The following is a 24,028-nucleotide window of genomic DNA, read 5'->3' as shown; positions in this document are numbered from 1 at the left end:
TGGAAGATGGTATCTCGTTTGGACCTGACAGTGTAACTAGTAGGGACAAATGCAGGTGAAACGTCTCTAAAAATGCCACCAGAGTGGCTTAGGCAGCATCAAGCCAGCAGTTTATTGTAACACCATCAAGCATGTGTTTTTCTTTTTCTGACGTTTCTGTTCATGTTAAACGGGAGTTTGCCCGGATGGCACCCCAACTATTTTTGAACTCGCAATGCATTATCACTTGCCCTGCTACACTTCATAGTAACCAACTGTGACCTATGATGCTGATTCCTTTCATAATTATGAATACTTCGATCATCTCACTTGTCCATTTCCTTCAACTAAAAGGTTAAGCTCCTTCAGTCCTTATTTAATACCTTATACCCTGTTGTGCTGGAATCAGTGAGATGTGGCATTAGTTTGATTATCTGTTGCTTATCCTGTAAAATTGATAACTCAAAAGTTACTATGAATTTTCCAAAATTACGTAAACTCCAAATCAGGGAGCTAAGGCCTATAGTCAGAAAATTAGCTGCAAGGAAAGAACAAAAAATAGAAAAGCCACCATTACATTGCACATAAGCTTAAAATAAACAATTTTGATAAAGTGAGGTCCACAAGGAAAATCCAACCTCACCCCAGGAGAAAATGAATACACAAACAGTGAACAGGCTATAAGTTGATGCAAATACAGTTGTCAGGCTGCAATTTAAACCCTGCATCACTGCATGACTCATTGTGGAGTGTCGACTAAAGCAGTGGACTTTAAAAACCCAGGGTTAATGTATGCTGCTTCATTTCTTGCCTATCACTCACTGTATAATCCTGAACAAGTCAATCAACAGATCTTGTTATTGTAAGTTGTTTTAGATAGAGATGTCAGGTAAATATATAAAAAAAGTCATTTTAATGGAAGTTTATTTATTCGGGAAAAATGCCTTCTTTCAAATACCTAATAGCTTCATTCCATAACCTCAATGAAATGAATTTCTTGCATTCAGAAAGACTTAACTTTGCACATGTCACTAGAATATATGTGTTAAAGGATCCATACAAGTTGTGGCTTGCTAGATTACTGACTTAAATACTTTATCAATAAACAATTACATTGTATGCAAGTCAATCTGGAAAGATTTTTTCAATTTAAGAAAGCTAATTTATTAGGTAAAACTACAGGGACATGTACCTGTATACAGTTAGCCACCCAAGTCTTTAGTAGGAACATGGGGAGCTGGAACTAGTAGCATCTGGTGAAAACCCATTAAAGGGGCACCATACTCAAACGAGAAGAATATTAGTCACCAAGCACCATAACTAACTCTGCTTTGGAGTACTGGAGTATTGTAGGGCATAAATCTGTGCAAATATTGGGAAATGCAAACACACTTAGACACACACTGTCCAGAAATAATAAATGCAGTTTTCCACTCTTATGTAATGAGATGTCTTAATTAAGGGTGTCAGGAAATGTATTGCAGCTTAAAAATTATTTATTTCTTTAAAAAATGTAAATGCATGCATACTTTTCAATTTGTTTTCAATTTCTTTTCAAATGTTGATTCTTCTTTCTTTGAGAAATAAACTGATGCTTGCCCAATAAAAAAGTATTAACCGAACTTTGACCAAAAAAAAAAACAAAAAATAAAACAGAAACTCAACTGCAACCTGAAGGTAAAATAAATAAAAATAAATGTAAAAGTTTACACTAATGATCCTCAGTTTTCAAGATTACAAATAAAAGAACTTATTTAATTTTCTGGCTAACTGTTAATTACTGTTGTCAGTTCTTAATTTTTTCCCTCAATTTCTTTCCAAATATTTCATTAAAAAAGACACTTCATGATGAGCACACTCAGGTGTAAATCAGACCAAGCTAAATGATGAACTGCTGTCTGTTTTCTTGCCACTTGTTATTAATTGGCAGCAGATTATAAAAACAAGAAGCAACTAAGGCTTGGAAATCATAACAGTGATTGAACTAAAATGAAGAACAAGCATGTTTCTTGAGCAATGTGTTGCTTCACTTGCAAGAATTGTCTTCTAAGTAAGAAACCTGTAGCCTTGCAGGAGTGAACTTGAAGACTCATACCTTAGGAATTCAAGCAGTACTTGAATTAGCAAAGTTTGTTAAATATGTGGTGTAGCTTAAAGTTTGTACTTTGGGAAGGGCACATTTTACTGTACCATTACATTGAACACCACAAATTACTATACTGATGGATTTTAGATGTGGCCAACCACATAAAGATATTTTTCACGTCAAAGTTATTTCTTCAGAAACATGATACATAGTATATGCATTTGCTATGTGCAATTGTGTTCTAAAATAAAATACATTTATAATTAAATAAAAAGAATCTTGCTAACTTTAGCACTTTACAATGGAGGTCATGTGGCATGAGGAGGAAAAGCTTAAAAGCTTACTAAAAGTATTAATTTTTGCCTTTCAACAAAAACATCCATCCATCCATTTTCCAACCCGCTGAATCCGAATACAGGGTCACGGGGGTCCGCTGGAGCCAATCCCAGCCAACACAGGGCACAAGGCAGGAACCAATCCTGGGCAGGGTGCCAACCCACCGCAGGACACACACAAACACACCCACACACCAAGCACACACTAGGGCCAATGTAGAATCGCCAATCCACCTAACCTGCATGTCTTTGGATTGTGGGAGGAAACCGGAGCACCCGGAGAAAACCCACGCAGACACGGGGAGAACATGCAAACTCCACGCAGGGAGGACCGGGAAGCGAACCCGGGTCTCCTAACTGCGAGGCAGCAGCACTACCACTGCGCCACCGTGCCGCCCACAAAAACGACAATAACATTTATTTATGTAGCACATTTTCGTATAAACAATGTAGCTCAAAGTGCTTTACAAGATAACAAAAAGAAAGTTATTTGAAACGAAAAACAAATAAGATTAAGCAATACTATAAAAGAATAGGTAACAAAGAAAACAATAAAGTGAGATGGCAGAGAGGACAGAAAAAGCAATAAAACTCTAGTTAGGCTGGAAAAAAAAAACAGAACCTTCAGGGGTTCCAGGGCCAGAAAGATCATCCAGACCCCTCTGGGCATTCTACCTAATACAACATATAAATGATCATAAATCAGTCCTTTTGGTTTTCAGGCTATTCAGGTAGTATTTGATGATGTTAGTGTTGTTGACAGCTGGGATTCCCATCTTGAGTCCATTAATGCAGGGGGCTGCATGGAGCCTTGATCAGGTGGTGATGGTGCAGATTGCCACCACAGAAGGACCAGGAAAGACAACAGAGAATAGTAGAGATTAATACGTATTGTGGATCCCTGAAGAATATGATAATAGTCTATCAGAAATACAACTAAAATATAGCTACAAAAAAGCCATATTAAAATGATGGATTTTTAGCAGTTTTATTAGCCTGCCAAATTTCTATCGGTAAAGTATTCCAAATTTTGGATGCATAACAGCAAAATGCTATCTCACCGCTTCTTTTAAGTTTAGCTATTGGAATTATAAGCAGACCTTCATTCCAAGATCTAAGATTAATACATGGAATGTAGGGGGACAGGCATTCCAAAATATAGGATGAAGCAAGATTATTTAAGACTTTGTAAACCATTAGTGGTTTTTTAAAGTCAATTCTGAATGACACAAGCAACCAATGTAACAATGCTAAAACTGGTGAGATGTGCTCAAATGTTCTTTTTGGGGTTAAGATTGTGCCTGCTGCTTTCTACAGTAATTGCAAACAATTGATGTATTTCTTTGGTAGTCCTGTTAGGAGTGCATTACAGTAATCTAGCCAACTAAAAACAAAAGCATGAGCTAATTTTTCAGCACCTTGTAAAGTTATAAGAGGTCTTAATTTTGCTATATATTTTAAATATTCCTTAAGTGATAAAATGCAGACCTAGTAATCTAGTTAATATATAATTAAAAATTTAGGTCAGAGTAAATGATTACCCCTAAATTCTTTACCTTAATCTTGACTTTTAAGCCTAATGAATCAAGTTTTTTTTTTTTCTTTTTTGATTCTCAGAAAACGCGAAAGAGCATTAGATGTTCTGTACAGCACTTTATCATTTCAGAGACGTTAAGAGGTCTTCACAATTGGTACATGTCTGCTGACTTCAGCCTTCACTCAACTGTAGTCTAAAAATAAGCTCTACCAATGAAACAAAAACTAGTACACCAAATACAGTCTATTATGCTCCATCCTGGCATAGCAAATTCAAGCAAAGTCTTAAAATTCCTATTACTGTAAACTATGTAGTGATTGTAACCGCTATGCTTCACTAAGTTTATAGTGAAAATTGTACTAATGATTACATGTCAACCCCAAATTGTCTTCACACCCCTTCCCAGAGGGCAGAAAAATGACTTCCACTAATTAAAGTAATTTTTACAATTTTTACAAAAAATCACTCAGAGAAAAGATGCAGCAAAAAAACATGTAATTAATACCTTGTCTACAATCCTACAAACTCCCCCGTATATCAACCAATTATGAAAACCGCCCACCCTCTTCCAATATATACAGTAAACAAATGTCATAAAATCATGTACCTGAAGTATATTCCATAACCTCCATTTTTTTTATCTGATTATCATATTTCCCAATAGTTCAGTTTCTTAAGTCACGCCAATCCCAGAATAAAAGATTTAAGGCTCACACGGATTCCGATCCCATTCACTGACTATTCCACTTCACTCAGTGTATTCGGAATCTTTGAGGTGGCCACCCCAAACTGAATTGGACTTGTGGTGCTATTAATTTTATTACAATCCATACAAAGCAATCAAGTTTTTACAAAAAGAAAAATTGAGTTAAGAACAGATCGATCCCCACACCTGAGAGAGAGAGCAAGCCAAATGGCGTAAAATTTAAGGCTTGTAAACATACCTAAATTAATAAATTCTCTGTGCTTTATGAACTTATTTTAAAATATTACTGATTAGATCCTGCCATGTTTTGAAAAAAGTCTGTACGGATCCTCTAACTGAGTATTTGTTTTTTTTCAATTTCAAATAATATAACACATCGGTTTCCCACTGACTTAAAAGAGGAGAGTTTGGGTTCTTCCAGTTTATCAGAATGAGTCTGCGTGCCAAGAGTGTAGTGAATGCAATCACAATTTGTTTGTCCTTCTCCACTTTAAGCCCCTCTGGAAGAACCCCAAACACAGCTGTTAATGGGTTAGGAGGGATTGTGAGTCCAAGGCTATCTGAGAGGTAATTAAAAATTTTGTACAGAGTAATGTTAATTTGGTGCAGGCCCAGAACATGTGACCTGTTGAGGCTGGGACTTGATTGCAACGTTCGCAGGTTGGATCATGCCCTGGAAACATTTTGGAGAGTTTTAGTCGAGACAGATGTGCTCGATATATAATTTTGAGTTGTATAATTGTATGCTTTGCGCATATGGAGCTCGAGTGAATTCTCTGCATTGCTACTTTCCACTCCTTTTCTGATATATTAATTGAGAGATCTTTTCCCCAGTGTCCTCTTGGATCTTTGAAAGGAAGGGATTGTAAAATGATTTTATATATTGTAGAGATGGAGTCTAAGTCCTTGAGATTGAGCAATATTTTTTCCAGCATGGATGAGGGTGCAAGATGAGGAAAATCTGGAAGGTTCTGTTTAACAAAGTTCCTGATTTGAAGATAGTGAAAGAAATGTGTAGCTGGAATGTTAAATTTGGAATGTAATTGTTCATAGGATGCAAAGACATTGTCTATATAAAGATCTCTAAGCAAGTTAATTCCAAATTTTTTCCAGATATTAAAAACTGCATATGTTTGTGAAGGTTGAAAGAGGTGGTTCTCTTGCAGGGTGCCACAGATAGAAGCTTCTCCGTCTTAAAATGCTTTCTACATTGGTTCCAGATTTTAAGTGAGTGGAGCACAATTGGGTTATTAGTGTATTGCCGATAACGTGTGTTTATTGGAGCACAGAGCAAGGAATACAAAGAAGTACTGCAGGATTTTACTTCTATTGCGCTCCAAGCCTGTGTATGTTCTTCTGTTTGTGTCCAGGTTCTTATCGCCTGTATATTTGCTGCCTTTTGTCTTTGTAGGGTCGCTCTTTTGATGCGTGGATGTTTTGAATTCCAAATAAATGAGGTTATTATTGAATCTAATTGCTTAAAGAATGATTTATTAATGTATATTGGGATGTTTTGAAATAAAAAGGAGCTTAGGAAGAATATTCATCTTAACAGTGTTAATTCTTCCAGCTAGAGTGAGAGTTGACCATCTATGCAAATCTTGTTTAATTTTTTCCATGCAGACAGTGAAATTTTGCTTATATAGAGCTTTATGTTTACTTGTGATGTTTACCCTAGGTATTTAAACTGTTCTGCAATGATAAAAGGTAGGGTATCTAATCTAATATTATATGCTTGAGAATTCACTGGAAAGAGTACACTTTTATTCAGATTAATTCTGAGACCAGAGATCTTTTGAAATTCTGTGAGTGCTGCTAAGACTGCAGGCACAGAATTTTCTGGGTCCGATATATACAGTACCATATCATCTGCATATAATGAGATTTTCTGTTCCAGTCCTTCTCTGCTAATCCCCTTTATCTGATCAGTATTTCGACAATGTATTGCCAGTGGTTCAATGGCAATGCAAACAGCAGCGGTGACAAGGGGCATCCTTGTCTAGTGCCACGTTCTAGTTTAAAGTAGTCTGAGCAAATGTTATTGATGCAAATTTAAGCTTCTGGGTTAGTATACAGTAATTTAATCCATGCACAAATGTTCGGGCCAAACCCAAACTTCTCCAATGTAGTAAAAGGTATTTCCATTCAATCATGTCGAATGCTTTTCTGCATCCAATGATAATAATATTTCTGGGGTGTTTGATTTAGTTGGTGAGTATATTACATTAAACAGGTCAAGATTTGAAGATAAGTGTGGCCCCTAATAAATCCAGTTTGGTCTTGTGATATTACGAGGGAGCACTTTCTCCATCCTTCTAGCTATGATTTTAGAGAGTATTTTAACGTCGTTATTCAGAAGTGAAATTGGTCTGTATGATGCACATTGTAATAAGTCCTTATTTTGTTTTGGAAAGACAGTGATTAGTGCTTGGCGAAAGGTTTGTGGAAGAGATTGGTTATCTCTGGCTTCTGTAAATGTTGCTAATAGGAGGGAGCTAGCTGAGCGGAGAATTTCTTGTAAAACTCTGCAGGGTAGCCATCAGGGCCTGCTGCTTTTCCACCTTGGAGTGACTTTATAGCATCTAGTAATTCTGATAATGCAGAGGTTTATCAAGTTCCTCCACACTAAAAGCGTCTATTTGTGGTATCTGTAATGTATCCAGAAATGCATTAGATTGTGTATTGTCTTCTTTAAACTCAGTAGTATATAGGGATTTATAGTAGTCTCTGAAAGTGTGCATTATATTTTTGTGTTCGTTTATTTTATCTCCGTTCGTGTTAGTGATTACGAGATTGCGTTGCACTTCTTGCTTGTGAATTTGTTGAGCTAAAAGCTTATTAGCTTTCTCTCCATGTTCATAGTAATGATGTCTGGATTTGTAAATTAGTTGTTCAGTTTCTTTAGTTGTCAAGAGGTTTAATTCTGAATGTAGAGCCTGCCTCCTCTATGTAGAGTCTCGCTTGGTAGTCTGGCATGTTCTTCATCTATTTTAGTAATTTCGCTTTTTATCTCTGCTACTTTCTTGGCTTGGATTTATTTCTGTGGGAAAGATATGAGATAATCTGTCCTCTTAAGAAGGCCTTAAGAGTTTCCCAGAGTATTCCTGCAGAGATCTCGGGGATGTATTTGTCTCTAGAAAGAATTTGATTTGTTTGGATATAAATTCAGTACAATTCTCGTCAGCTAATAGAAGCGGGTTGAGCCATCTGCGGAGTGAGTGTATGGGGCTTAGTAATTTCAGCTCCAAGATCATAGGTGCATGGTCCAAAATAACAATAGCATCGTATTTGCAAGATTTAATCTTAGGCAAGAAGTTATTGTCTATAAAAAATAATCAATCCTTGAGTAGCAATGATGTACTGGTGAGTAGAAAGAATATGTTCTTGAATTTGGGTTTAAAAACCTCCAGGGATCTGATAAGTTGTGATCAGTTATAAACTTTGTAATTATCTTTGCAGTGTTAGATGCGTTCCCCTGTGGAGGAAGTCCTATCTAAAAGTGGATTTAAACACAATTAAAGTCCCCAGCCATTATAAGTTTATGAGTGTTCAGATTGGGAATGGATGCAAATAAATTTTGTATAAATTCCTTATCATCAACATTAGGTGCATAAACATTTATCAAAATCATTTTACAGTTAGATAAGTCTCCCATGACCATTACATATCTCCCTTCAGGATCCAATACTACATCTGATGCTACAAATGGTACTGTTCTATGTATGAGAATTCCCACCCTCTAGTTTTCTTTGTAAAACTAGAATGGAACATTTGCCAGTCCAGTCTTTTGCAGCCGGAACTGATCCTTGCTTAGTAAGTGGGTTTCCTGTAAAAATACTATTTTAGCATTTAGACCTGTTAGGTGAGAAAGTACTTTCTTTCTCTTTAATTCGTGATTCAGGCCTTTAATATTCCAGCTTACGAAGTTAACTGTCCCATCATGGAGACACTGATTCTGAGTTTTTGATGTAATTTTATAGTCATGAGTTGTTGCCATGCAGCTTATTATTACGTTGATAGTTATAATTGTAAAGATTGAGGGGATAGATTAGGTATAGATCAGGCCTGCTCTCTTTCTCTCCCCCCCTTAACCCCCCACCCTCCCTTTTTGCCTCCCCAAGTGAGGCTAAAACCCACTTCACGCAGTCCCAGTCCTCTGACATACCCAGAGACAGAGCACGTCCAAAGCACAACAAGCCCCAATGCAGCGGCGCTTTAGGGTTAAAAGACAGAGATATCTATTATCAATATAGTCTTAAAAAAAAAAAAAAGAGTTTTGCACTTAAAATATATATATAGTCTACAGCAATTTTAGTGCATTAAGATGATACACCCAGATAATAAACCCGGGGGATGGTGTTAAAAATGTGTCCAGAATAAGCATAACAAGTCTTAATGCAGTAATAGCAATAACAATAAACCAAGGGTATGATATTGAACAGTCTCATTTACGGTAGAGATGAAATAATTAGAAAAGAAAAAGAGAAAAAAAAAGAATAATTAAGCACAATAAAACATAAACAGATAGCGCCCTAGTAATACTAAGTAATAAAGAGAATATATGAGAATATATGCTGATAAAAACCCGTATTTTAAAACGAATAGATCAGACAGTAGATTGTTAATCCTTGCTTTATCATTAACCGCCATGACTCACTATTATGTATCAGAATTGTCCCGGGATCAGCTTTCTTAATTCCTTTTCTGCTTCTTCCTTGCTAGCGAAGACATAGAATTGACCCTGCCATTCCACTTTCAGTTTTGCCTGATACAAGAGGCTGTATTTGACGCTGGCTTGCCGTAACCGCTGTTTAATGTTATAGAAGGCTGCACGTTTAGTAGCTGTTGCTGGAGAGAAGTCAGGGAAGATACGAATGTGGTTATTTTCATATATAATATCTTCCTTGTTTCTGAGGAGTGCCATCACCTCTATCTTAAATGATAATCGTTCAAAACGAACTATAAAAGATCTTGGTCGGGGTCTAACGGTGTTTGATCCACGTACGTGGTAAGCCACTGCTATCTCAGATTCTGCTTTAAAGTCCTCCCCGATTATTTTAGAAAAAAGTTCAGCTGCGAATTTCACAGGGTTTGAACTTTCTCGATTCTCAGGCAGGCCTTCAATTCTGACATTATACCTTCTACTCCCATCTTCCAAAGCAGCCAGTCTGTCTCCGAGTTTTTCTCCGAGTTGATCAGTAAGCATTTTCAGTTTAACCGAGTTTTCCTGAATGCGCTCTTCAATTTTACCCAGCACCTGTCGAAGCTCAAGTTGCACCTCTTGCATCCTTTCATTTGCCTGTTGGAATTCCTGTTGCAGCCATTCATTGGCCTGTTTCATCTCCTGTTTCAATTCCTGTTTCAGTCTCATGTGCCTTTGCCGTTGCTTTCTCATTAGCCTTCTCACTTTTCTTTATATCTTGCATGAGCTCAGCGAGCATCACCTCCAGTTTAGACATTTCAATTGTGCTTTCTTGTACCGTAAATGAAGCAGCAGACTCTGCTGAAGCCGGTGTCCCCGCTGCTCCCGGCTCGCATAATTGTGTAATTGAAGCCGCGGACTTCAAGGCCCTTTCCATTTTCAGTTGATCTTCTCCGATCGGCGAGCTATCCCAATCTGCACGCACAATTGCACCTTCGCTCCCCTTTTCGCTCTCAGCCAGCGACGATGTAGCGGACCGTGGTCCCTAGGAGTCTGTACTTTCACCCATCTGATCCAGGTCTGTCTCTGAAAGGCCGTATCTTGAACTGGGGCTTCTTGATCGTAGCTTGGGTGTAGCTTTAGTTTTTGATTCTTTCGGGCCCCCCTTTTTGTTGGCCATGTTTATATGTGCTTACATATACTGTAGCAGTCCCTCTTGGGTTGAATAAATACAAGATATCTCAGGATAATAAGCAAATAATATGAAACATAACACCGCTGCTAGCGGAGCTCCACTTCACACGTCCATCTGTCGCATCGGACGAGACCAAAACGAAACACTCTTTTTTTTGGACTTAGATGGGTCATGTCTTTTCCATCTGCCATAAAACTTGGGCTGTCTTTTTTTTTTTGCCTTCTCTTCCTGCCTTTTCGCGCTCCTTTTCAAATAGTGCATCCATTTTCATGGCACTCCCGGAAATTGCAACGACAGCCCCGTACCTCACAAAGGTCCTCCCTATCCAACCCATCCATCTTATGCTATAGTGTGCTCAGACTGAAACAGGATTCACATAGAGAGACAAGAGACAAACCAGATACAAATTTATGTGGCAATGTTTTGTTTTGAATGCCAAATTATAGCCATCAATGGTGAACAAGTAAAGGCTCTTAGCAGGGCAACCACTGCTGCTCATGTGTTATTATCACCTTTCTTCTGAAGGCTACACTAACTTTGTGTGAAATGTTACAGCATATTTACTAGAGCTTCAGAATGATTCAATTAATACCAGAATGAGAAAGGCAATGAAAGTCTAGAACAATGTTACATCACCACTTTCCACATCAACCAATTATTATAAGATTATACCAGTCAATTAATAGCCCATAAAATTAAGTCTGGCAGCCGAGTGAATGCATTATAAACTTGGTTGACATGGATGGGATCAAGTTTATTTCTGATACCATCACTATTTCCATGTTTGCCAATCACTAAGATTTCTGTTTTGTCCTTATTTACGAGAGAGAGTCTATGTTTCTGGTGCATGTTTGTGACAACAAAAGGGATCTGGAAATAATCATTTTACCACATATACATGATGCTGCATTTTATTAGCTTATGTGAGTTCTCTCAGAAATACAGAAGCAAATTAAAACAAAACAAACCACATGGCACAGAAAGTTCTTTGTGATTTGGTTTGTCAGGGTCAAACCACCAACCCCCCAGGTGTGTGAAAGGTTGTAATAGGAAAACTCAGTGCTGAAATATTGCACCCTTCCTTTAAAATATCAAAATCTCCTAATATTGGTGTTTTTGGTGTTGTTCAGAAATTACATGTATGAGCTATTTTACAATTTTTCTGTAATCACAAGACAAGGATCAATACTCCACAACTGCTTTGGCCTGTAAAATGGATGTATTTGGTAAGTTTTGAAGCTTTTCCCTCTGTACCCCATAGACTACAATGTAAAGCACCATTGGAGGCTAAGATATTTTTAACATTTATAGAAAGCAATTAACTTTAGAACATAATTTTACTTGGCAAATGCATATATAGCATGTTTGTGAAGGAATGACTTAGACTTGAAAAACACCAAACAATCCTTTAAATCAGGATCTTTCCTTAAGAAAATAATTGGGAAAATTCTATTCTGTGGACATTGTGTCTGTGCTTATCATCAATTGCAATTTCTCTTTTGAGATTCAGAAGCGCACCACATAGTTGGCACCTCTATAGTGAGCTTTACAGTTTGCTTCATGTCCTTCTTGCTTTACCAGGGGGTAAAGTCCATTTCCAGACACCGTACTACGCTCCAGTCGCAGCTCACTGACTGAGAGAAATTTACAACAAAAAGAGAGAATTTCTGAAAACTGTGAGGCATTTAGTCTGGAAAACAAAAGATAAAATAAATATATGCTGTACAGTAATCCCTCGTTACATCGCGCTTTGACTTTCGCGGCTTCACTCCATCGCGGATTTTAAATGTAAGCATATCTAAATATATATCACGGATTTTTCCCTGGTTTGCGGATTTGTGCGGAAAATGGGTCTTTTAATTTATGGTACATGCTTCCTCAGTTTGTTTGCCCAGTTGAATTCATACATTGGCGTATGGCTTAGAAGCTACCCAATCAGAGCATGTATTACATATTAACTAAAACTCCTCAATGATATAAGATATGCTTCCCGCGCGGTGCTTGATTGTTTGCTTTTCTCTTTCTCTGACATTCTCTGCGCCTGACGGAGGGGGTGTGAGCAGAGGGGCTGTTTGCACAGAGGCTGTTTGCTTAGAAGATATGGACGCTCCTCTAAAAAATGCTGCTTTATCGCGGTGCTTCGGCATACTTAAAAGCACAAAAGCACGTATTGATTTTTTAAATGTTTGCTTTACTCTCGCTCTCTCTCTCACTCGCTCTCTCTGACATTCTCTGCTCCTGACGGCGCTCCTTGGAAGAGAAGATATGTTTGCATTCTTTTAATTGTGAGAAAGAACTGTCATCTCTGTCTTGTCAAGGAGCACAGTTTAAATTTTTGACTAAAGGGTGTTATTTCATGTCTAGAGGGCTCTAATAATGTTAACAGTGTGGGAAAGTTTATAAGGGCTTAAAATATATAAAAATAACAATACAAACATATGGTTTCTACTTCGTGGATTTTCATCTATCGTGGGGGGTTCTGGAACGCAACCCCCGTGATCGAGAAGGGATTACTGTATATATATCCATTCATCCATTATTTAACCGCTATATCCTAACACAGGGTCATGGGGGTCTGGTAGAGCCAATCCCAGCCAACACAGGGTGTTGTGTGTATATATATATATATATATAGACCAAAGGACGCCGACTCCCCATCCTGGAGGAGACCAGCCCTTGCGGGACGAGCCGCTGTGCCCCACAGACAGCCAGGACCCATGCCTGACTGGGACGCCCCTTTGACACTGGGTCTGGGGGAGCAGCCATATGATGCAAACTACGTTCCCCAGAACCCGTGTTGGCAGTCCTCCTAGGTTACATCGGGGCCAAAGGCGTAAGACTTCAGTCCAGCCTGAATTAGGTTAATTATTACTTGAAGCACTTACTTCTTTGTGGTCTATAAGAAGAGCCTGCAGCCACTACTCGACTACTCGAGGCGCCAGAGTTGGAAAGACGAGTGTCGTGGTGAAAAATTCATCATCAGAAGGCTTTTTACCTAAAAATAAAGGCTATTAGGACTCGAGATAGACAGACAGAGTTTTAAGGCTTTATTGCAATAAATCAACAACACGGACTCAACCCAATTCGGCCAAATGAGATTGAGCGCCGAACATTACAGCAATTGAAGTTTTTATAACAATTTCTTATCATTTTTACCTCATTCAATTAGCTCATTCTGCTCCTGGTTTTACTGTCCATTATTCCTCTTGGTGTCTGTTCGGCTTATTTTGATTGGTCTAAGACTATAGTGACCTGAAGCTTAAGCTTTAATCAAGAAGAAATATAGTATGTGCTTTCATTTAATCATTGCTTGGCATGCTTGATTTGTCTTAATTTCTACACTAGAGTTAACTTCTAATATATTCTTCTAGTATTTTTGCTAATGCCTGAATTTACTAAGATTTTCTCTTCATGCATTATGTCAGTGTGACCCTGCTTACAGCAAAAGCCTTTTTTGCCTTTCTGCTGATTCATCAGCCCAGCTGCTTTTTGATACAAGCCTTTCAGAGGCATCTTCTTTGTGTTATCGCTTCCTAGCCTTGAATCACAGGTGTTCTCAAACTCTTATCCAGTCTAAAACTGGTCTCGGTGTATCAATTTGCTGTTCTTTTCTTACTCTGGAAATTTTACTGTAAGCCAAAAAAATAATGCAATATAACTGATTTTTTAGTTAACTATTTGCTAGACCTATCTTATTTGCTTAACATTCTAATTTATGCTTAATCTTAATATTTTAGAAGCTTTTAATTACTTTTTATGGCTTTATATGTTAATTTGCTATTATCTATGTTCATATAAAAATTTTCCTTCTACGAGCTACGAAGCTGCCTGGTAGGAGTGGAGGAAGAAGAGAGTGATTTTTTGGGTGTTTTCTTTTCTATGTGTTTTGGGGTCTGTGTAGGGCCTGTGGGACCCTGGGAAAACATGCCCCATGGCTAAAGAATACAAAAATAAATCTTTTTGTTCATTTTCACCTGTGCCTCTGTTGTCAGTCTGTGTCGGGTCGGCACCATCAGATCACATATTCCACTATATATATATATATATATATATATATATATATATATATATATATATATATATATATATATATATATATATATATATATATATATATATATATATATATATATATATATATATATATATATATATATATATATATATATATATATATACTGAATTAAAGTTAAAGGAGTTAGAGTGCAGGGCACAATGTTTCGATGTATGCAAAATTTACCTAAACACAGGAAGCAAAGAATTCTGGTGCTAGGTACATTTTGACAATTAAGTGGTGAGAATGAAATTATTATTCTTTAAGAATCGGTGCCGAGGCTGCTACTTAGTGAATAAGATTGGCAAGCTTTGTTGGACTAAACAGTCTGTTCTTGCCAAAACCGTCCTAATGTTCAAACAGTTTCAGTGTATTAAGAGGCACTTTGTCTTTCGCTATTACAGTCCCCATAGCCAATAACGACATGTGCATTTCCAGAATACAGAACTATTTAATATGTAATCTGTTCAATAACCTAAAACAGTTTTCTGTTGCACGTTATCAAGAGGTATGAATGATTTATAAGTTGGCTTTGTTGCTATTTCTGAGGACCAGCAGAACAGCTGCAAAAGTGTGAAGTGACTTTACTCTTTTGTCAAGTCAAGTTGGGCAGCATGCACTGGTACAGTGCATTGCTGCACCCACCACACGACGAAACAGCTCACGATCCCGGTTGGCAACCCCCCAGGCAGACACGTGGTTCAGTTCCATCCTCCAGAAATGACTTTCTATCTTCCACAGCCAGGTGTTACGTGGGTGACTCCTTGGCCTGGTCCAGCCACTCGGGTCCCCAACAATGAGAATCCTACAACATGGATTGCCCTTGGGGAATCGTGCCACATTGCCATAGTGCCGTAACTGACACTCCCTCACAATGCAGGTAATGTGCCTCATTCGGGACTCCATGAGCAACCCACACAAAATCAAACCAGCGGTACCCAAGGATTCTCCAGAGAGACACAGTACCAAAGGAGTCCAGTCTTCGTTTCAGGTTACTGGATAGCGTCCATGTCTCGCAACCATATAGCAAGACAGGAAGCATCAGGACTCCAAAGACTTGGACCTTCGTCCTTTTACACAGATATTGGAAGCTCCACACACCCCTTTCCAGCAACTTCATGATCCCCCATGCTCTCCCAATCCGTCTACTGACTTCATAGGAAGAGTCATCAGAGACATGAATGTAACTGCCAAGGTAAGTAACCCTCTCGACAAGGTCGACACTCTCTCTGCAGACAGGCACACTGCTGATGGCTGTGCCTGAGGTCATTAAAGGCCTGGATCTTGGTTTTTATCCAGAACACTCACAAGCACAGACACTCAGAATCCCCACTCAGTCTCTTGAGAGCCCCAATCAGAGCCTCCATTGACTCCACGAAGATCACAGCATTGTCAGCAAAGTCATGATCAGTGAATCTTTCTTCACCAACAGATGCTCCATAGCCGCTGGACCCCGTGACCTTGCCCAACACACATACAAGCATTGAACAGAGTAGGAGCAAGAACACACCCCTGATGAACCCCAGAATCAACTGGGAAAAATAAAGAGGTTCTGCCTTCACTCTGCACAGCACTCACATAGATGATATCCAGCATCCTCCGGATGTCTCACAGGGCAGCTCGATCAACTGAGTCAAACACTTTACAAAAATCAATAAAGGCTGCAAAGAAACTGCCGATATTCACATTTGCGCTCCATGAGAACCCTCAATGCCAGGAGGCGGTCAATGGTAGACTTCTTAGGCGTAAAAAAAAACCTGACTGCTCTGGTCACTGGTAGGTGAGCAAGTGATCATGGATCCTATTGAGGACGACCCTAGGAAGGACCTTACTCAGCGAGAGAGCTGTGTTATCCCCCTGTAGTTGCTGCAAGCCAGGCGATCACCCTTCCCTTTCCAGATAGGGACGACAAGTCATGTTCTCCAGTCAGTTGGGATGATGCCAGTCTCCCAAATGGAAGCAAAGATTGCTTGCAATACCAGGAGGACAGCCTTACCACCAGCCTGGATACCATAGATGCCTGCAGCCTTTCCACCCCTCAGCTGGTTCATCACGTGTGCAATTTCAGTGAGACTGGGTGGTTCACAGTTAATTGGAGGATCAGCCTCAAGAACCGTGGACCCAGAGATATCCAACGTCCTAGCCGGAGGATGAGCTTCGAACAGGTGCTCAAAGAAGCTAGCCCAGCGGTCACAACTGTAGTGTCATCCGTAAGGACTGTTCCATCAGCCACCCTGACTGCGACTCTCCGAGGAACAGATTCAGATGTGTGCAATGCTTTGACTCCTCTGTAAGCAGGACGTGGGTCGCTAGACCACAGATGGTGTGTCACTTGCTCACAGATTCCTCTAACAAACACCTCTTTATCTGCCCTCAGAGCCCTCACAGCCGTCCTTCTCAGTTCCCGGTAAAGAACAGAGTTGCATTGAGTGGTGCACTGCGACTCCTCTAAATGATATACAGGGTGCCCTGCAAGATGAAACACTTCTTTCTGGGAACACCAGTAACACCAACACAGCCCTCCGCAACCTTCAGGGTCTTGTGATGGAAGGTCTCCCACATGACATTAGGATCGGCAGTTGCACCCAAATCCGCAAGTTCCTCACACGAACTGCATGCAAACTCATTAGAAACAGCCTGGTCTTGGAGTCTGGCCAAGTCCAGGCTCATTTTCCTAGGTGCTAACCTACTGGACCTAAGCTGGATCTTCAGAGTAGCAACAACAAGTCTGTGGTCAGAATTCACAAATTGGGCACTTCTGTAGATCCTGCAGTTTTGAAATAGGTTCCAGCATCTGCCCACGAGGATGTGATTGATCTCCTTCACCGCACCACCAGTATTGGAGTACTAAGTCCAATGATGTGGCTCAGGGTGCTGGAACCATGATTCAGCGATTGACAGCCCCTGACCTTTTGCAAAGTCAAGGAAAATGGAGCCACTTTTACCAAGGTCACCAGACCCATGGGGACCAAGACAATCCTCATAGCCAGCCCTGTTAGTACCAGTGGTTGCACTGAAGTCACCTATGACCAGAGGAGTGTCACCTCGTGGGCACCCATCAGCCACCGAGCGAAGTTGCGAATAAAATGTCTCCCTCACCGAGACATCACTCACCTAGTTGGAGCATACACTGAGACAATAGACAAGGCACCCAGGGAGTGCCGTAATCTGAGTCTCATAATACGTTCGTTGAAAGGAGTGACATCGGACACAACTGGAAGAAGCCAGTCTGCTACAGCAACAGTTACTCCCCAAGTATGACAGCCATCAGAGCGACCAGACCAATAAAAGGTGTATCCACCTATAGAGATCTGGCCAGTCCTAGGTTTGCACACCTCAGAGAGTGCCACCACTGAACAGCTTACACAGCTTCTCGGACAGCAGAGGAAAATGATCATCATGCCGGAGAGACAAGACGTTCCATGCACCTACCCGGATTGGCCGTCTCAAATTGGGACCCGTCGCGACACCTCAGCACCACACCAGTTCTGATCCCCAACAGACGTGACCCCATTGGCTCTCCGGCAGCTTCGACTCTTTTGGGAATGGGGCTCCCAAGGGCTTTCTCCCATCTCCTTTATGATGCGAGCAGCCTTCCTATGGGCAGTTGCAGCAGAGTTACTCCCGCGGAGAGCAAAAAGGAGTCTTTTCTGTCGTCTCACAGCTGTGTGAAGTTTTTTTTTACTGTGGCTGGAGTGCCAATCCTCCCACCAACCCCCATGATTTCCTTGCAAATTGGTGGACCGCTTGCATGGCTGGATGCAGTTTAAAGTCATATCCAAAGGACCTCAAAATTATGATTGCAAAAAATGATTAAAGATGTGATATGATACAAAACAGTTCTTTCCATTATTAACCCTTATATACTAAAAAATAATGATTAATGAAGAAATATAAGATTTTAGGACATGTTTGCAAAAGATTGTTTAATAACAGACTCCAAAAATGAAAAAATGCCCAGCTGGGACGCCCGGAAGGACCGGAAGAGGGACTACACCTCCCCTGGACCACGAGAGGGCAGTTGCCCTGGTTGGTATGGGGACCACGTAAATGGAGCATGGAAGCTCAACCCTATAGGGGCCCGTGGTCTATGCCAGGGGGCGCTCGGATGCCTGAAAAGCCCTGGACGTCAGCACTTCCGCCACACTCGGTGGTGCTGGGGGAAGGAAAGACCAGGGACACCTGGAGTGCTTCTGGGTGCTTGTGCGGCACTTCCACCACACCAGGAGGCACCTGGAGCATGTCTGGGTGAATATAAAAAGGGCCGCCTCTCTCCATTCGATGGCTGGAGTCGGGTGGAAGTGGACATAGCTCGGAGGAGAGGAGTGGAGGCGGTGAGAGGAAAGGCACTGTGACAGAGGCCTGGACTAAGGATGCTTGGTGCTGGGGCACTGGGTCATTCACTTCATTCCAAAACTCTGGTCACAATCCTATTTGGTCGTGACCCAAAGTAATTTCCCCCATAGGATTGTATTTAAATACAATTAATCCGTTCCAGACCGTACAAACTGTATGTAAATATATATTTTTTAAAGATTTTTAAGGACAAAAATAGTTAATTAAACCATAGAATGCACAGAGTAATAGTAAACTAAATGTAAAACATTGAATAACACTGAGAAAAGCTTGAACAGAGGAAAGTAACATTACAAGTGTTCATGCTACAGCCTTACGAACCGCTCACTGTAAACATTTTTTTAGTGAGTTTTAAGCACAGGGAAAAAAATGAACATTTGAAAAATCCTTCATTTATACAAAAACTAACCATAAACAACCAAATAAACTAACCTTGCATGAGTCGAGTTCTTGCATGAAGTGAGCAGGAAGCTGGGTGGAGAGGAGATTACAGTTTTGAGGTAAAGTCTCTCTGCACAATGCATGTCTGACCGAGAACAATGTACTGTACAGGGAGAGCCTGAACACATGCGTAAATCATCGGTGCATACGAACCAGAAGGGAAACTGGCTTGTTCGTCACCTGAGTGTGTGGTCGTTAACAGATGCAGAAGTTTGGCGTACTTTTTGGTCGTAACCTGATTTGTATGTGTTCAGAGACAAAGGTTTTGGGATGAAACTATCTGTGTCTGCCTGTCTGTGTCCGGGCTGCTTCCCACAATGTGTATGTGTGATTGTGCCTTGCGCCGAACTGCCATCCTTTCCATGATGATTTCTGGGCCTGATGTTCTTAGGTACCAGCTCACCTAACCTGGAAAATTGTGTCTGAAAATTAATGGATGAAGAGATGGATGAAAATGTTGATATGTTGTTTAAGCTGTTCATGTTTGTTAACAAAGGTCTTGTTTACTTCAACAGCCTACTACCTTGAACCAGAACTCATTGTTGCTCCTCAAATACACCATACCAGCTTTTGCTTTAGGACTATGGGCTACCCAGAGCCAAGAGTCCAATGGCTCAGCACAGATGGAAGACAGCTTTCTCATAACACAGAAATCCTCCAGTCACCTGCTGATGGAGGCCTTTTTATGGTGAACAGTGTTCTAAAAGCCAAAGCATTTGTTAAACTTACTTTTATACTGGAAAACATGGCTTTGAATCAAACAATTACTAGGCACATCAGTCTAACTCAAGGTAAGTGGGGAGTCTGTTAATGTGTAAAGCCTGAACCTTTTTTGTTACTTTTCTCCTTGGACTGGTAATGATTTTATTTATTTTGGTATTTCCTATTTCAGATGTCAGCAATAAAGTAAAGTGTGAACATGAAAGGTGGATGCTACTTTTGTTTATTCCCTTCTGTCTGCTGTTAGTGTTCTTATTTTGGAGAATAAAAAACCATGTTGGATGAAGGCAAGAGACACCTGACTACTCTTGGAATGGAGAACTGCTTTTAAAATGAGAAAATAGAGATAGCATTACTCAGAGAGAGAGAGAGAGAATTTTCCTCAAGTGTGGGAGATCTCACATATACGACCTAGCTGCTTTATAGCTGCATACGTTTTATGACATAATAATGTTATTAAGAGACATACTATCATTTTTAAAGCACTTAATGAAAATGCAGGAAAGCTTTTAAGCTTTGAGAGAACTTCTATAAAGTAGTTACCATCATCATTCGGTTTTATCTTTATTTTTTTATCATCATTTATTAGATGCTATTGATTTTAGTCTGTATCATCTTTAATAATTTATCTAATTTATCCAATATTTGTTTATTCACTATATTTTGACATCTTGTATTGTTATTAACTGCCTACTTCATGTGCATTTTTTGTTTGGTCCATGAAAAATATGCAACTGTTACCTGGTTTAGAACAAAGTTGGCATGGCCCATTTTGATATGATTTCATGGCACACCAAGCCTGTTAAAGCACCAGATTTAGTAGACATCCAGCTGCACCTTTCACCACTTACATATCAAATTAAGTGGTGGAAGTCCAACTTGTACCAGGATCTGCCTGTACTTCATCTGACAACAAAAGTGTAATTCAGAGTTGAGCTAACATCTTTCCAAAGGTACATCTGCAAACTTCTTGAGCCAGAAGGCTCAAAATGGACTCAAGCTGGAGCAAAGAGCTGTAAACCAATAAATGGCAATGATAATGGGCAAAATAATGCACCTATGGGAAGGCAATGATTTTGTAACAGGAACTGTCTTTAATCCAAGAGATTAGAATTCCTTCTTAAAAACTAGCTACACCCACATACCTAGTTTCTCTCACTGAACTTTCTTGAGACTCTCTTGAGTGAAGCACTCTCACTGTGGAACTCTGCGCTCTCCCGCTGCAAAATGATCTTCTACAACCTATGTCTGAAAGCAGAAAGTTGATGAACTGCTCCTGTTTGGGGAGTTGAAACTGTCAATCATTTGTCTTTGTGGATCAGAAACCTTGGCCAGTAGTCTGAAAAGGTAGAGAAGTGGTTATTACTTCAACAAGGGAACTTCAGCATCTAAACTCTTATGCCAGCAAGAGTACTGATTTTCCCTATGAAGTTACAGATGACTTAGCAAAGGGCCTAACTGAGGAAGCCACTGCACATCACAAACAAAGGACCATGTCAGAAAAAGAAAAAGGGTACTCTAACACAAAAAGAATCCTCCAGTGGACAAAAGAACAAATCCTCACAACATCGGATATCATCACTAAAGACCTGGTATTGTAAAACTATTTTACCTGTGCCAAGATAAATCAGAACAAGTAAGCAAACCTCTCCTATGATAAATGTTTGTCTGTTTGTGTCCTGTCTTATGTGTCAATATATATATATATATATATATATATATGCAGTTATCATATTTCTATAATCCTTCCGTTTATCAATAAATTTAATTTGTTCCTTAAAACGAGTGTGCTTCAGTTACATTGATTTAAGTCTAATCACAGGAAACCCACCTCCTACAACAGAGAAAGGTCAGGTAAATTAAATAAGAGCTTTATCGAAATATTTAATTAATTACTGACATTTCCAAAGGCAGAATGGTTAATTAATTAACCAAACTAAATCCCTTCTTGCTTCTTACACATTGTGCCAATTTTTGCTTTGCTGTCTTGAGATAAACTTAGTGAGATTAAAACAAAGTTTCTAACTTTGTGCAACACCAACCCACTCATGCAGATTAAGGTCATTGCAAAGCATCAATAAAATCATAATTTTGGAGTTAACACAGAATGTATTTAATTACTTTAATATATATGGTAAATTAAAAAAAATATCCAATGAAGGAGGCAAGTGGTTGTTAATTATCTTAGAAATGCTACAGCAATAGGAAGTAAATAGGCAAATAGTTTTTTTCATTACAAAAAATTTAAGTCTGAATAAAGCCAACCTAATCAAATTTTTAAATAAAATGAACATCATTTTTAATGTAGAATATTAAGGAATCTTGAAAAACGTTTTGCCATTTGGAAGTAAACTTCATAGTTTTAAATTGTATATAAAAAAAATCAAAGTTTCCAGGCATGCTTTGCATCTCATGAAGTATAACAGCAAAATTGAGTATCTAAAGCCTGATTATCCATATGCTAGCTTCGTTAAAAAGGGCATCATTTTTTGAATGGCCCATTTGCACAATGGTGTGCTGTTTCTATCATGAAGTATATCTCAATAGTAACAATGTAACCAGTGACATTAAAATATTACTTTGTTCAAACCCTGTGAAATTCGCAGCTGAACTTTTTTCTAAAATAATCGGGGACGACTTTAAAGCAGAATCTGAGATAGCAGCGGCTTACCGTGTATGCGGATCAAACACCGCTAGACCCAGACCCAGATCTTTTATAGTTTGTTTTGAACGATTATCATTTAAGCTAGAGGTGATGGCACTCCTCAGAAACAAGGAAGATATCATATATGAAAATAACCACATTCGTATCTTCCCTGACTTCTCTCCAGCAGCTACTAAACGCGCAGCCTTCTACAACATTAAACAGCGGTTACGGCAAGCCAGCATCAAATACAGCCTCTTGTATCTGGCAAAACTGAAAGTGGAATGGCAGGGTCAATTCTATGTCTTTGCTAGCAAGGAAGAAGCAGAAAAGGAATTAAGAAAGCTGATCCCAGGACTATTCTGATACATAATAGTGAGTCATGGCGGTTAATGATAAAGCAAGGATTAATAATCTACTGTCTGATCTATTCGTTTTAAAATACGGGTTTTTATTAGCATATATTCTCATACTAGGCTGACCCGAATTTTAAGGCGACCGACTTTTAAGTTGACCACTTCTTAAGGCAATTCAATATGTAGATCAATTTGATATTTTATACAAACTCATTAATTTGGTTATATTGCATTTGAGCGGTATTACTTTAATACTCGTAGTTTCTGTTATTTTGTGATGAAATTTAAACTTTTTTCTATATTGAGGTCGCCCTTTTGAACCCCTGATATTTACTACGCGGTGAGGCATTTGTACTCCATCAACATTAATTATTTCCAGAGACATAATTTTGTCTATTTTTCCAGTGCATCGTGCACAAAAGCAAGGGAACAATGGGAGCACCAGAACTCTGCTCACATCATGTCACTTCGTACCACAAGCTGCAAGTAGTAAGGCTGTGATAAGCGGAATACCGCTACGCTTTCCACTCATGGGACGGAAGGACAATCCCGACTGCTTTTATATAGTAAGAAAGAAGAAGAAGGTATTGCACAGTCTGGAGTAGAAAATCATCTTTTACCTGGAAAAACGAAACTACAAATCCCATCGCATTGCAAAATGGATGGGGCGCGTGTGAAACTCTGTGCCTGCGTAGCACTCACGGGACGGAAGGACAATCCTGACCGCTTTTATATAGAAGGATATTCTCATTATTACTTAGTATTACTAGGGCGCTATCTGTTTATGTTTTATTGTGCTTAATTACTTTTTTTTTCAAATTATTTAATCTCCACCCTAAACGAGACTGTTCAATATCATACCCTTGGTTTATTGTTATTGCTATTACTGCATTAAGACTTGTTATGCTTATTCTGGACACATTTTTAACACCATCACCCGGGTGTATTATCTGGGTGTATCATCCTAATGCACTAAA

General features: G+C 39.3%; 1 protein-coding gene across 1 annotated transcript in view; it reads left to right on the top strand.

The window, feature by feature from the left end:
- The window catches only part of LOC120517776 (CD276 antigen-like), a 41,151-nt gene extending 19,609 nt beyond the window's left edge, over positions 1-21,542 (top strand). The window contains exons 3-4 of the mRNA XM_039740257.1: positions 19,847-20,122; positions 20,224-21,542. Coding sequence (XP_039596191.1) covers positions 19,847-20,122; positions 20,224-20,336 — 389 coding nt within the window. The 3' untranslated portion in view covers positions 20,337-21,542. The remainder of the gene's footprint in view (positions 1-19,846; positions 20,123-20,223) is intronic.
- Positions 21,543-24,028: the final 2,486 nt, after the last annotated feature.

Source organism: Polypterus senegalus, chromosome 17 (assembly GCF_016835505.1).
Source record: "Polypterus senegalus isolate Bchr_013 chromosome 17, ASM1683550v1, whole genome shotgun sequence".
NCBI classification, from domain to species: Eukaryota; Metazoa; Chordata; class Cladistia; order Polypteriformes; family Polypteridae; genus Polypterus; species Polypterus senegalus.
The sequence above is the reverse complement of the archived record's forward strand: the minus strand, read 5'-3'. Positions and strand labels throughout refer to the sequence as shown.